This window comes from Netta rufina, assembly GCF_964035555.1.
Source record: "Netta rufina genome assembly, chromosome: 3".
In the NCBI taxonomy this organism is placed as follows: Eukaryota; Metazoa; Chordata; class Aves; order Anseriformes; family Anatidae; genus Netta; species Netta rufina.
In genome coordinates this window covers 117886734-117898936 of record NC_140125.1, presented here as the reverse complement: position 1 = coordinate 117898936, position 12203 = coordinate 117886734, and the positions used below count along the sequence as shown (strand labels likewise).

Genomic DNA, 12203 nt, shown 5'->3' with positions numbered 1-12203 from the left:
TTGCTGATTCACATTTCCCCTGTTTCCCACTGCTGTTTCTCAGCTGAATGTTTCTGGGTAGTCAGAAAGCCCTTTGCCAAAGTGATAGGCAACAGAATAGAAAACAAACAAACAAACAAACAAACAAAAAACAAACTGATTTTAAAAGAGAAAAAAAAATCTGCAAGCAACCCTCCTCCAAGACAACTGCTTCAGTAGTTTTCTATTGTCTCTGCAGCAGCAAGGGGGAGCTGAGACAAAAATTACATGTACCAGAAGTCATGTAATGACTGCAAGATGATGAGCTTCAGCATTGTCTGTCTTGAGTAAGAGGGTCGTATCCAGTCTAAAGCACAGAGTAATATGCTAAGAGGGGCTCTTCTCCCAAGCACTGAGTGATAAGACAAGGGGAAATGACCTCAAGTTGCACAAGGTAGGTTTAGGATATTAGGAGAAAATTCTTTACTGGAAGGGTTGTGTGACTTTGGAACAGGCTGCCCAAGGAAGTGATTGGGTCACCATCCCTGGAGGTCTTCAAGAAACGTGTAGATTTCGAACTTAGTAGCATGGTTTAATTAACTTTATTGCTAGGTTAAAGGTTGGACTAGGTGATCTTAGAGGTCTTTTCCATCCTGGATGATACTATGATTCCAGGATATCTAGTTGTGGGCTAATATTCTGACAGTTAGAAATACTGTTTCAGATACAATAAAAAGACTTTTTATTTTTAGCTCAGTGTCAGCTCAAATGCCAAAACTGACTAAGTGGACTAAAGGTGAAATCATCAACTTGCCTTGATCCTGCAGCAGCACTTGATTCATGCATAAATCTGCTGTGTTCATCTTTATGGCAGAATCATGGCCCCAGGGTACCGTGGCAAGCCAGCAAGGCTTCTCCTCTGCTGCGAATGATATGCAGTCCTAGGACATGTATCCCTATCAATTCCCCACGCATAATATGTAGAAATGCAAGAAGTAGGAAAAAACTTGCAAGTTGTGGTTCTGCAGCTGAAACCACAATTTTCTTACAAGCACCTGTAGTACTGTGGGTGCATGGGATGGGAGATGCTGGTGATGATGGGGTAAAACTCTTTCTAGAATGGGAAGTCTTCAACAGGAATTGTGGATGCTGCCATCAGAGTTCCTCCTGTATTTGTAGTGGTTTAGCCAGCCTCGCATCAATCCCTTTGCAAGCCAACTGGGATTATGCTCAGGATATGGAATAATCTCTGCCAGTTTCTACTGAGAAGGGTGCCACAATGGGATGCATCAAATTTTCAGACAAGCTTAGGCAGTCTGTGCATGTATGCACAGTAAGGAGACAGGGATGAGGCTCTTAGGCTAGGATTTATTCTTTGTCACTTTTGATATCAGAATGTGATTCCTCATGTGGAAGTCTTGTTGCACAAATTCATTCAGGTCATGGAGAAAAAGCTACTGCAGAGAACATTTTAGCCCACCTCACATCTTACATCCTCTGGAGGAGCTGGATGCTCCTTGTTGCCTCTAGAGGGAGCAGGTATGACCATAGTTCAATGCTTAACATTAAAAAAAGTAAATTCCAGCAGCTGTGACTTCATTCTTCCTATGTCTTTCATATATCCCGGGCCGGGGTGTCATGTACCAATTTGAGTGAAACAGTATTTTAGCACCTTCAGTCCTGAAGATATAAGCTACTTTTTCTCTGTTGATATTTAATGTGAATGGCATGATTCAGTTACAAAATAAATCCATCTTTGTTGCTTTATAAGTCAGTAAGGCCTTCTATGGTGTCTTTGGAGGCTGCTCAAAGACCTTCTCGGTCAAGTTCCAGATGTGGAGCAGTAGCACAGTGTAGCTAACCAGAACATAGTTTAAACCATAGCTTGTATCCATTTCAAGAGCTATTGCAGGTATGCAAGATGCTGAGGACCAGAATTAAAATCTTTGTTTTGAAGCAGCTTATGATCAGACATGAAGAGACGATGTTCAATATCTGAACATCAGAAAGGTTAGTGGCCTTTCATCTTCATCCTTTCCTTCACGCAGTTTGTTGCCTTCAACAAATGAATTCCTCAAAGCGGAGTATTCTGTATTTTTACACATTACATTACGCAGCCTTGTATCTTAAGGAAACTCACAATAGTACTAGTAAGAAGTTAATCTGGCTAGAAGCTCAAAAATCAAGGTCAGTTTAGCATAATTTGAAAAAAGTGTATGTGCAGGAAAAAGATGGAGTCTGCCCCTGGAGAGGTAGCAGTGTAAATTTTTGGCGATACTCAAGGCAGGTAGTTATATCTATTCTAGCCTCACTGCATTATTTGCTATTTTTAGTAGAGAAAGGCCCCCAGCTGTCTTAATTTTAAAGGGTTTTTAGCCATTCAGAATATCATTGCTATTGGTGATATTTTCAGGAAGTTTTTCCTCTGAGTAGATTGGATAGGAATTAGGAGAGGAAAGTGCTAGTGGAAAAGGGGGTTGAGTTCTCATTTGGATGCTCAGCAGACACGCTGTACTAAATGTTCACCCACTTTGTGAAGTCTTTCATCAGTCTGCAGCAGCCCCAGCTTTGTACTGCATGCTGTGCCAGGCAAAGTGCAGCATTTTTAATTATACAGGATTTTCTCACCTTCAGCCTTAATAAAACTTCTGACTGCTTAAGTAGGACTAACCAGGAAACTCTATTAAACCATTGTATGAAGATGAAGATCCAGAAAGTTGAGCCTGAGGATCATGAGCCTGGTGGATGGGAAAATATCCCGGCAGTACAGGAGCTGGTACCCTGGCTATTGCCATTGCTCTGCTTTGGCACAAACCTTGCTCCTCTGTGCCTTTTATCTTCCACCCTTTGTCTCTCTTTCTCTCTCTCTTTTTATGGCTCTTCAGGCAGAGATCGTTTCTTACTGTGTTTGTAAAGAACTATACAAATGAAGTCACGTTCTGAGAGAGAGACAACACATACTACTGTAATTCAAATAAAAATAGAACTGTAAAGGTTGCAAAATGACATAGTTGTGTATTTTTTTTTTTTTTTTCTCCAGAAAAGAGGCTCCAGACATTCCCTATAATTTAACCGTGACTGACAGTAGGAATAAGACAACCACAGTCAATTATGTCCCTGATACTTTATCAAACCCATATGGCTGGATGGTTCTTCTTTTGGATAAAGAGACTTACATGCTGACATTTGACAACCCTTTGGTCAGCAAACAGCTCCAGGTAACACAGACATTTTTTATAATTTCTAAATTATATTTGGAAGAGATAGTCATGCTTTCATCTTTCTGGGTGGGCAGAGAGAGGAAAAAGAAGCATTAAGTGCACTCAAAAAATCTCTCTGTATTTACAGGCAGGGTTTAGATATGATGACCTAGTCTTGAAGCTCTCAGAAGTAACTTGGAGTAGGAATAAGATTTTGGACATAGTAGATGAATGTTCAATGTGGTGCTAAGAAACCTACAAAATTCGTATTATCTTGAGACATATCAAAGGATGGTTTTCAGAAGACATAGTTCTTCTGTATCTTTTAAGGTGACAAGGGAATTTTATCTACATTCACCATCACCTCCTACTTAATTTTCCCCACTCTCTTCCATGTTTTCAGTACACATTTTGCAAAAGAATATGTTGCACATGTGGAACATCATCCTCTATTATACTGCGCTCTGTGGAGCTCTAATCACAGAGACAGATGTGTTTATTTTGGTTCCCCCTTCTCTAGTATTCAGTGACATTTAGCAACTTCACAACTGGGAATTACTTGCTGGTGGAGCACAAGGATCTTCCTGCCCATTCTGAGGTTATAGTGTCCTGTGGAAATAGGACTGGACAGCCACTCCAATCACTGCCTTCCTATGGTCATCATGGGAACTGTGACTGGTATCTCGACAGCAGACTGAGGAAACTAACCTACTTGGGTAAGTGCAATATGAGGGTTATAATGTCTGATGTCTTTTCAATTAAAGCCCCCAGGCATTAAAAAGCCCTAGACACAAGAAAGTCTTTAAATGGCCTTTCAATAAGCATGCAGTTCTCCAATAAGACCAATCAAATAGGTAAATGCATGCACATCAGGTCAGTATCTATCCGATCTATCTGATGCCTAATCTATCAAGAACAGGAATGTATCATAAATAGTGGGTGAGATGACATCAGTTGAATTTGAATTGGTGTTTTGGAGAGGAAAAGGCATTAAATTCCACTAATGATCTCTGGTGTCAGCTGGTCCCATATCACATGTATCATTAATAAACCATGTGCAATCTATCTAGGATAAGCCCACTGAAAGCAATAGGATTACTGAACAAGGATTTTTCCTGTGACTGTAAACTTTCAAAAGCATCATAAACCTTCACATCTGAGAGTGGTGGCTTTGTACACTGGATCATGAAGTATGGTGGTCTCTTCTTTAAGAAATTTGGGTATTTAATGTTATTTATTGGGATTGTCAATACGTTCAAATTTTATTTATTCTTTTAAGATGTGGTCAGTTCCCATAATTCCCCTTCTCAAGCGAATTCTTTTCTAAGGGTCTAAGTTCTGTATGTAAAAGGCAAGGTAATGATTGTTGCTGTCATTAATAATAGTAGAATCTAGAATAACAAAGGCACTTCAGTGCCTTAGAGAGGCATAGTTTATCCTTTGTGTTCATCATACAGGGAAACTAAAGCATCAAGATGCTAATTTTCACAGAAACAGGGAGTTTTGTCACTGATGTAATCCATTCATTTTAGTGAATTGCTTTTGACTTACACTGTGGAGATGGCAGGCAAATGGGTTTTTCATATAGGATCTGCTTAGGAACAAGCAACTGGAACAATGACTGGGAGAGAGGAGAGGAAAACATGGCTGGAATGAAGGCAGGTAATCCACAAAACAGTCTGACAGAAATAAAAATTGAGGAGAAATGAGGAAGCCTATCCCTTAACCTCAGTTTGAGGGGTCATACTTGCCACATCTATCTCTGGTCCTGAGGCCAACTCGTATTGCACAGCTTGTGTCCATACAGCTTAACATTTTCTCTCTCAAAACAGGCTGGATGCACCCAGGCTTCAAATTAGGAAAGATCCCTGTCCTGTGCTAACTCCCAAACCATAATGGTCACCATCTGGGAGAGTGCACTGGTCTGGGCCAAAGACGTGCCAGAAAGTTGGCCAGCAATATTGCCATGCAGATTATTGGGAGCCAGTTCTTAGTCCCATAGCTCTGCCTAGTTTAGTCTGCTAGAGCAGATATAGCTGTTGAATAGAGATCATGTTAGGTATCCACTGGAAAAAAATATTGCTTTTTAAAAATTACTTCAGTTTTCTCACAGTGCAAATGTGTTCTTGCAAATATGAAAGTCAACCTTTTTCCAGTTTGCATATCCTGAGTTGCAGTTTCATAAATAGAGCAGCATGGGAAAGCTCAGAAGATGCCGTTTCTTGGTCTCTTTTTACTGTTGAAAATAGAGGAGATGATGGCCTTGGGAAGACCGGGAAAAGGTGATCAGGCCAGCATATATCACTCTTGCATCATAGATACATTCTTGTTCCTCATTTGCCTTCCTTTCATTCTGATTTTTATTATACGAAGAGCTCGATGTTGTTTCTCATTTTAATATAGAGAGAAACAATCACCCAGAATACACGAGGGAAAATTTATGAAAACACCTAACATGTATAATTCATGCTATGAACATTTTCAGCCAGGACTTTTATAGCAGTGAGATCAATAATTCAGTGTTGAGTACCTAATATCTAACACTGTTGGTAGGGTAAAAGCCTGGAATAAAGCGAACAGATTCGTAGCCCTGGTGTGCCGTTTAATTTCTCTCCTAATCTCTGTGCAGGCTGAGAGGGTGAGGATAATTAGCCATCAGAGCAGACTCGTGGCATGTGGTGGACTTTCCATCACTCAAGGTCCTTAGATGATAGTTGGGCTTCTTTTCAGAGAAATATGCTCCAGCTCTGTGAGAAGCTATTAGAATCCTCATGGGGCAGGATTCATGCTCCATAGGAGGTCAGGGACGGCTGCCACAATAGTCCCTTCTGGCCTTAAAGCCCTACAAGTCCAAGCACCAACCCAGAGAGGACAACGCTTGAAGGCCTGGCTTTCAGAACGCTTTGCCGCCTAACTCTGCAAGCTGTTTTTATTTTTTAGTTACATTTAACTATATGAAATAATTAGCCCACTAATTAATCCCGTTTACAAGCTTTGTCGGATTCTTCAGCTGTCAGTCATGCCTGAGCCTGGGGCCGGCGTTTAGTCTCAGCTCCCTCCTTCATGTGACTTGGTCTCCATGGCTACAGGCTGCATCTGCTGACACCCCACTCTCTATTTACTGCTTAATTAAGAATTTCACGCTCAGCCCTTATCTGCTGCTAAGAACAAGAACACACTGTTAAGAAACTCCAAATTTAGGCTGCTGCACAAGGAAAGCCTTTCTTGTAGTCCTGCCTGTGTGGAGCCTCTTTAGCTACCCTCTTGGCAACCGCGCTGCCACCCTTCAATCAAAAATCATTAAATGGGGCAGAGATAATGAGCATGTAGCATATCAAAAGGAGGATGTTTGCTCGGGCTAAGGAGGAAAAGCTGTAAGGACCCATAAGCAGCCGCCACTTCAAAGGGAGAAGGGGCCGATAAAGAGTCATTTGTTCCTGTTTGACTTATGTAAAAGGTCTGGTATGTTGGAGGCCCGTCTCGCAGACGCGGGTCCCCCCTCTCGGTGCTCGTGTGTCAGCAGCCGGGCAGCTGGGCGCAAACGGCATCAGCCCAAGCATATAATCACCCGACCCCGCGCCCACAATGGGCACTTGTAGGGGGTGGCCGGGGGAGGGCCGGGGGACAATGGGGACACAATTATTGCAGCTGCTCGGGAAGGCCATCATTCTTCCCGCACAACGTCGCCGGCCCTGGCGGGGCGGAGGGGAGAGCTCTGGCGTATTATTCATACGCCGACTTTTGGAAGCACTTTGCCGTGCCGGTGGGGTTTCGACAGCTGCTTGTGTCCCGCTTCGTTCTAATAATTGTACATTCTGTCAGGGGTCACCTTACTTTTGACCCTCTGCCTTTGTGCCCGCTGGAAAGCCTTTTAGGGCAAACGGCGGGGAAGTGGCAGGGGTGCGTTACATCCAAAATTAACGTCGGTAAATACGTATCAGATGCCAGCTCATTCACGGGCAGGCTCCCGAATTCACACAGGGGGAAAAAAGGAGGAGAAGGGGAGGGAAGACCTGATGGTGGAGAAGATATTGTTATTCAAACGAAGCGGGCAGCTGAACGAAGCCACCTTGGCCGGCAGCTCGCGTCCGGCTCAGGCGCTGTGCATGCTCCCCCCGTCCAAAATTGCCCAGCGACATGCAAGTGTTTCTCTTTGGGGAAGAAAAAAAATGTCTGTCTGACACAAAAGGCAAGAAAATGTACCGTATGGAGGGGATTAAAGGAGTTAAGTTGCCCTGATGCGTTGCATGCTCACACTTTTGTAAATGAGACCTTGGCGTGGCACAATGAAAGGGAAGCTGAATGGGGAGAAATAATTGTAACGGAGAGTGTTTCTGCCATGTGGGGCACCTATGCAGAGATCCTTTAACAAAAGTGCTTGCTGCTCCCTACATACATCACCCCTGTTAACCAACCCATGATTCCTTTTCAAAATAATTTTTTCAGACCATGCAAAGGGATTGGCATTCAAGGAGTAAGAGCCATGTTCACTGCTGATGCAGGGTGAAGGGAAAGTGAGGATGCCAGGGCCATCTTGTGCCAATGGAATCCAAGGGCTTCAGTCATTTCTACATCAGTAGCTTTGCTCTGACATTGCTCAGTCTTTGTAGCATCACCCTGTTTGTCTCTGGGGCGCCCCATATCATAAAAGAGGTACTCCTCAAAGGTCACTGATGGGCTCCAGTGTGTGGCTTCGTAAATATTGATCCATTGTGGCTCAACCATGTTTCAGGAGGGTGGCCTTCACATGATGTGGCCATGCTGTATCAAAACAAAACACCCTTATTGTAACAACAGAGGTGGAAAGAAACGTCACACTGGGACATCTGGGATATTTTTAGGAGAAATGTCCTGTGTAAATTACAATAATAACATTATGAGCTTTTTAAGTCTGTTACAAATACGAGCATATGGTACCACAGCATGGTACTGCTCCTTGGTTAAGGTCTCTGGGCAATACTAGAATTGGCTAAAAACCAGAGAGATGTTGTTTCCTTTTTGTTCACTTTTGAAATGTTTAAACCATTTTCTTTTGGAATAAAACAAAGTGTTGGCTTGCTTCATCTCCACATCCCTCTTGGCTTTTTTTTTTTTTTTCTAAAATTGAACGGCTTGTCACAAACATTATTGCAAACATCACTGAAAGGATTATCAAACTTTTTATTTACCCCAAATACATTTTTCAATAGACACAGCTTTTGTGGAGACAGGTCATCCTGCTGACTTTGCTCAGGCTGCTCATGTGTGAGTTGTTAAGAAGGCCTGAGGCCCAGCCTCCTATTACTGCTGTGTCAGAAGCAGGTTTGGAGTTTCTGTAGTTGTTAAAAAAATAATTTGATTATGCTTATTGTCTTTCTGAATTCCTAAAGAATGATCTCATTTCCATTTTACTCCACGGGTTGTTGTATCTGCTTTGTATAGGAGAAAAACAGGCTCTTAAGAATGGTTGTTTCTAGTATTAAAATACAGAAAATAAATAAATAATTTTTCTTCAGCCTTATTGCTCAGGGAAAAAGGGGAATCCTAGGTGAAAGACCTGAAAATTAATTTATTGGGGGTCTGGTTGTACAGTCATGACTCTGTTCTTCCAGCTTGATAAAATTCACCCCACATCAGTAGTTTCTACAGGTCAGTTGTAGAAATAAAGAAATGCCTTATAATTGTTTCAGTGATGGTCTTTTGACTGTGTGATATCTTCAGGAGGAAGCTCTTGCCTTCATCTCCATCACTGCAAATGCTAATCTGCTGTAAGGAGGAATCAGTCTCCACTAGCCCAGATATATTTTTACATCACTTCTCCTCACTGCAGTGTCCCCAGGATACCATATTTCTGGGTTCCTGCTCTAACAGTCCCTGGCAGATGGTGGCAAAATATCCTATCCCAGCTTCTCCAGTTTCTAGAGGTGTGTCTCACCGTGTTGTTGATTGTAGTGTCTAAAAGTTTTGATTCGCCTGTGATGTATGTTAGCCCAATTGATGTTAAATAGCATAGAGTTGCTTGTTATTTGTAAGTCAGGCTATTGGAGCCATTTATCCTGGTTTCAGCCCTTCCTAATATCCACAGGCAAAATTCCCTGTCACTGCAAAGCTGATAAAAGACTAGGTTGCTCCTCCTTCATGTTCACTCAAGGAGCCCTAAACCAGAAGAAAGTTACTGGGAGTATAGTCAAGAAGGCCTATATTTATGATTCACAGCCCAAGCATCCAGGAAGAGCTGTAATAAGACAGAAAATTGATGAGCCTTATAAAGGTTTTATACAACTAAACCCTGAAGCCTTATAACTAAATTTTGTGAAGAGTCACCTTAATTCAATGTTTACTAATGATGTCCTTCGTCTGTACTGCCTATATCTCTTCCTGTCCTGTACAGAAACAATAATAACATACTCAACAGCAAAACAAAACAAACAGAAGGACTATGTCACTGTGGTCTTGATTATTCTCCAGGCCTGTATCTTTCCTTCTTTAATCAGTTTTTGTGAGTTTTTCTGGGAAAAAGCAACAAAATGCTACTGATTCACACCCGTTGCACTTTATACTCAGTTGACATTAATAATTGTGCAAGCGTCAGGGCTGTAGAGAATTCAGCCCCACATTCCTGCATAGGGTATCGATGGCTTATAATGGTTTGAATTGTCACACTGTGTGGTTGGATGACACTTCAAATATGAGAGTCTTTTGTTCTGCATCTGACTCAGAACATGGCTGCACCTCTTAACAGTTCCTTTCTTCACTGTGTAAGGGGACTGAACCCCTTTATGAGATCTATATAGCAAATCGATCAGATTTTATGTTCCCTGAGGATTTAATTAGAAGAACAGCTTTTCTCTCAACAATACATACATCCTTAATTAGATGATTGCACTTTAGTGCCTTCAAAATTAAGGGGAAAAAATAAAAAATGACAAAACCTGTTTATTGATAAAAGGGTAATGTCAGGGCTTGGTTTTCTCACTTTTCCTAACACTACTGTGTATTGATGTAACACCTTTGATTCCAAATTTGCCCTGCTACAATTGACAAGATAAAGAAGGCCACCATAAATAGAAAACAAAAGATCAAAACTGGCTTTCCAAGGTGGGTTATTGTTATTTGTGAGGAACCTCATGGTCCCAGACTGCTGGTCTGAAGGTGCTGCTTTCTCTCTCTTGCTAGTTGGGGTAGCCTAGAGGAAGATCTATGCCAGAGGGATTAACTTCACCTGATTCAGGTATCTAACAGTAGTTGTCTAAGCTTACCCTTCCCTCCTTTATAGTCGAGAGAGGAGAGAAAGGTATCTCACTACAGCATATCTCATCCTTGATGTGTACAAAAAGATGGATGCATAGCTCTTTTGAGATACCTCCAGTGGTACTGTGAGAGTTCAGGCTGACTAGCTTGTCATCATTTAATGTTCAGTGAGAAGTATGCCCTTCGCAAGGGTTAATTTTGGGGGAGGTAAGTACCTATAGATGAGTATTGTCTAAAAGCTAGATGAACAATATGCTAAAGACTTTAAATTAGCATCTTCATGCTAGTAGGTCAAGGGAGGTGATTATCCCGCTCTACTCTGCGCTGGTGCGGCCTCACCTCGAGTACTGTGTGCAGTTCTGGGCACCACAGTATAAAAAGGACATGAAACTGTTGGAAAGTGTCCAGAGGAGGGCTACGAAGATGGTGAAAGGCCTGGAGGGGAAGACGTACGAGGAACGGCTGAGGTCACTGGGCCTGTTCAGCCTGGAGAAGAGGAGGCTGAGGGGAGACCTCATCACAGTCTACAACTTCCTCGTAAGGGGGTGTCGAGAGGCAGGAGACCTTTTCTCCATTAACACTAGTGACAGGACCCGCGGGAACGGGGTTAAGCTGAGGCAGGGGAAATTTAGGCTGGACATCAGGAGGGGGTTCTTCACAGAGAGGGTGGTTGCACACTGGAACAGGCTCCCCAGGGAAGTGGTCACTGCACCGAGCCTGGCTGAATTTAAGAAGAGATTGGACTGTGCACTTAGTCACATGGTCTGAACTTTTGGGTAGACCTGTGCGGTGTCAAGAGTTGGACTTGATGATCCTTAAGGGTCCCTTCCAACTCAGGATATTCTATGATTCTATGATTCTATGATTTTTTCCTCTCAGAGGTTCACCTTATGGCCACCCAAGGGCATGATGTTGTTCAGTTCGAGCATTGTGTGATGATCTGGGGCAGGTTGGCTTGAGTGAATATAGATCAGACCACAGCTACCATCGAGAGAGAAGGTGTCACTGAAGAACAGGGCTGAGGCACCTGATTACTAATTAATCAGACATGAGAAAAACCTCATGGAATCAGTTTCTGTTTAATTATGGAAGCCTCATTTGGCATAGGAGCATATGCTGCTAACTCAATCGAGTGCTTTCAACTGACATCAAATAGTAATTATCAGAAAGAATCAAGTTTTTTGATTATTCATACTAATTTATTGAACACTTAAAATTAATGAACCTCAGTTATTTTAAATTTGCTCAGTTGCACTGGGAGAAAAGGAGGGAGGTAGGGAAGGGACGTTCTCACAATTTGAATGTACAGAGACTTGTTTAAAGATAAAATAAGTAAATTACAATATGGCATGAGATCCCATCGGTGGGTTGATACACGTGTAGGAAAATTCCTGGTGTGTTCTGGAACTGAGGGAGGTTCTGACAATGGTTTTATTTATACAATTCTTCTACCCCCCAAAAAATCTTCCAATGGTATTTTAGGGTCACCATAAGGCGTTGGGCAGTGGACAGGAGATTTATGTGTTTGGCAGAGTGTTTCTATTTTAACCTGCGATTGTTCCAGTCTGGTGACTGAAAGGAAATGCCTTTATATGCCACTGGAGCTGAAGAAGAGGTAGCCTTTTAGCTGGATCTGAAGCAGTTTTCTTCTGCTCCTCTTAGTTTGATTTGCATTATCCTGGCCCTTCTCCTGCTGACAATAAACTGGCAGAAAGGTTACAACTGTGATAATTGCTTCTGACCTCTTTTCACAGCACAGAACACAGGGTCCCTGTCTTCAGACTATAAAGTCTGACTAATTAAAGCATCTCTTTT

General features: G+C 42.2%; 1 protein-coding gene across 1 annotated transcript in view; it reads left to right on the top strand.

Moving 5' to 3' along the window:
- PKHD1 (PKHD1 ciliary IPT domain containing fibrocystin/polyductin) overlaps window positions 1–12203 on the top strand; it is a gene marked incomplete at both ends in the record, with an annotated part of 259585 nt that overhangs the window by 141378 nt on the left and 106004 nt on the right. The window contains 2 exon segments of the mRNA XM_084284494.1: window positions 2999–3176; window positions 3679–3874. Of these exon segments, the coding sequence (XP_084140620.1) occupies window positions 2999–3176; window positions 3679–3874 (374 nt within the window).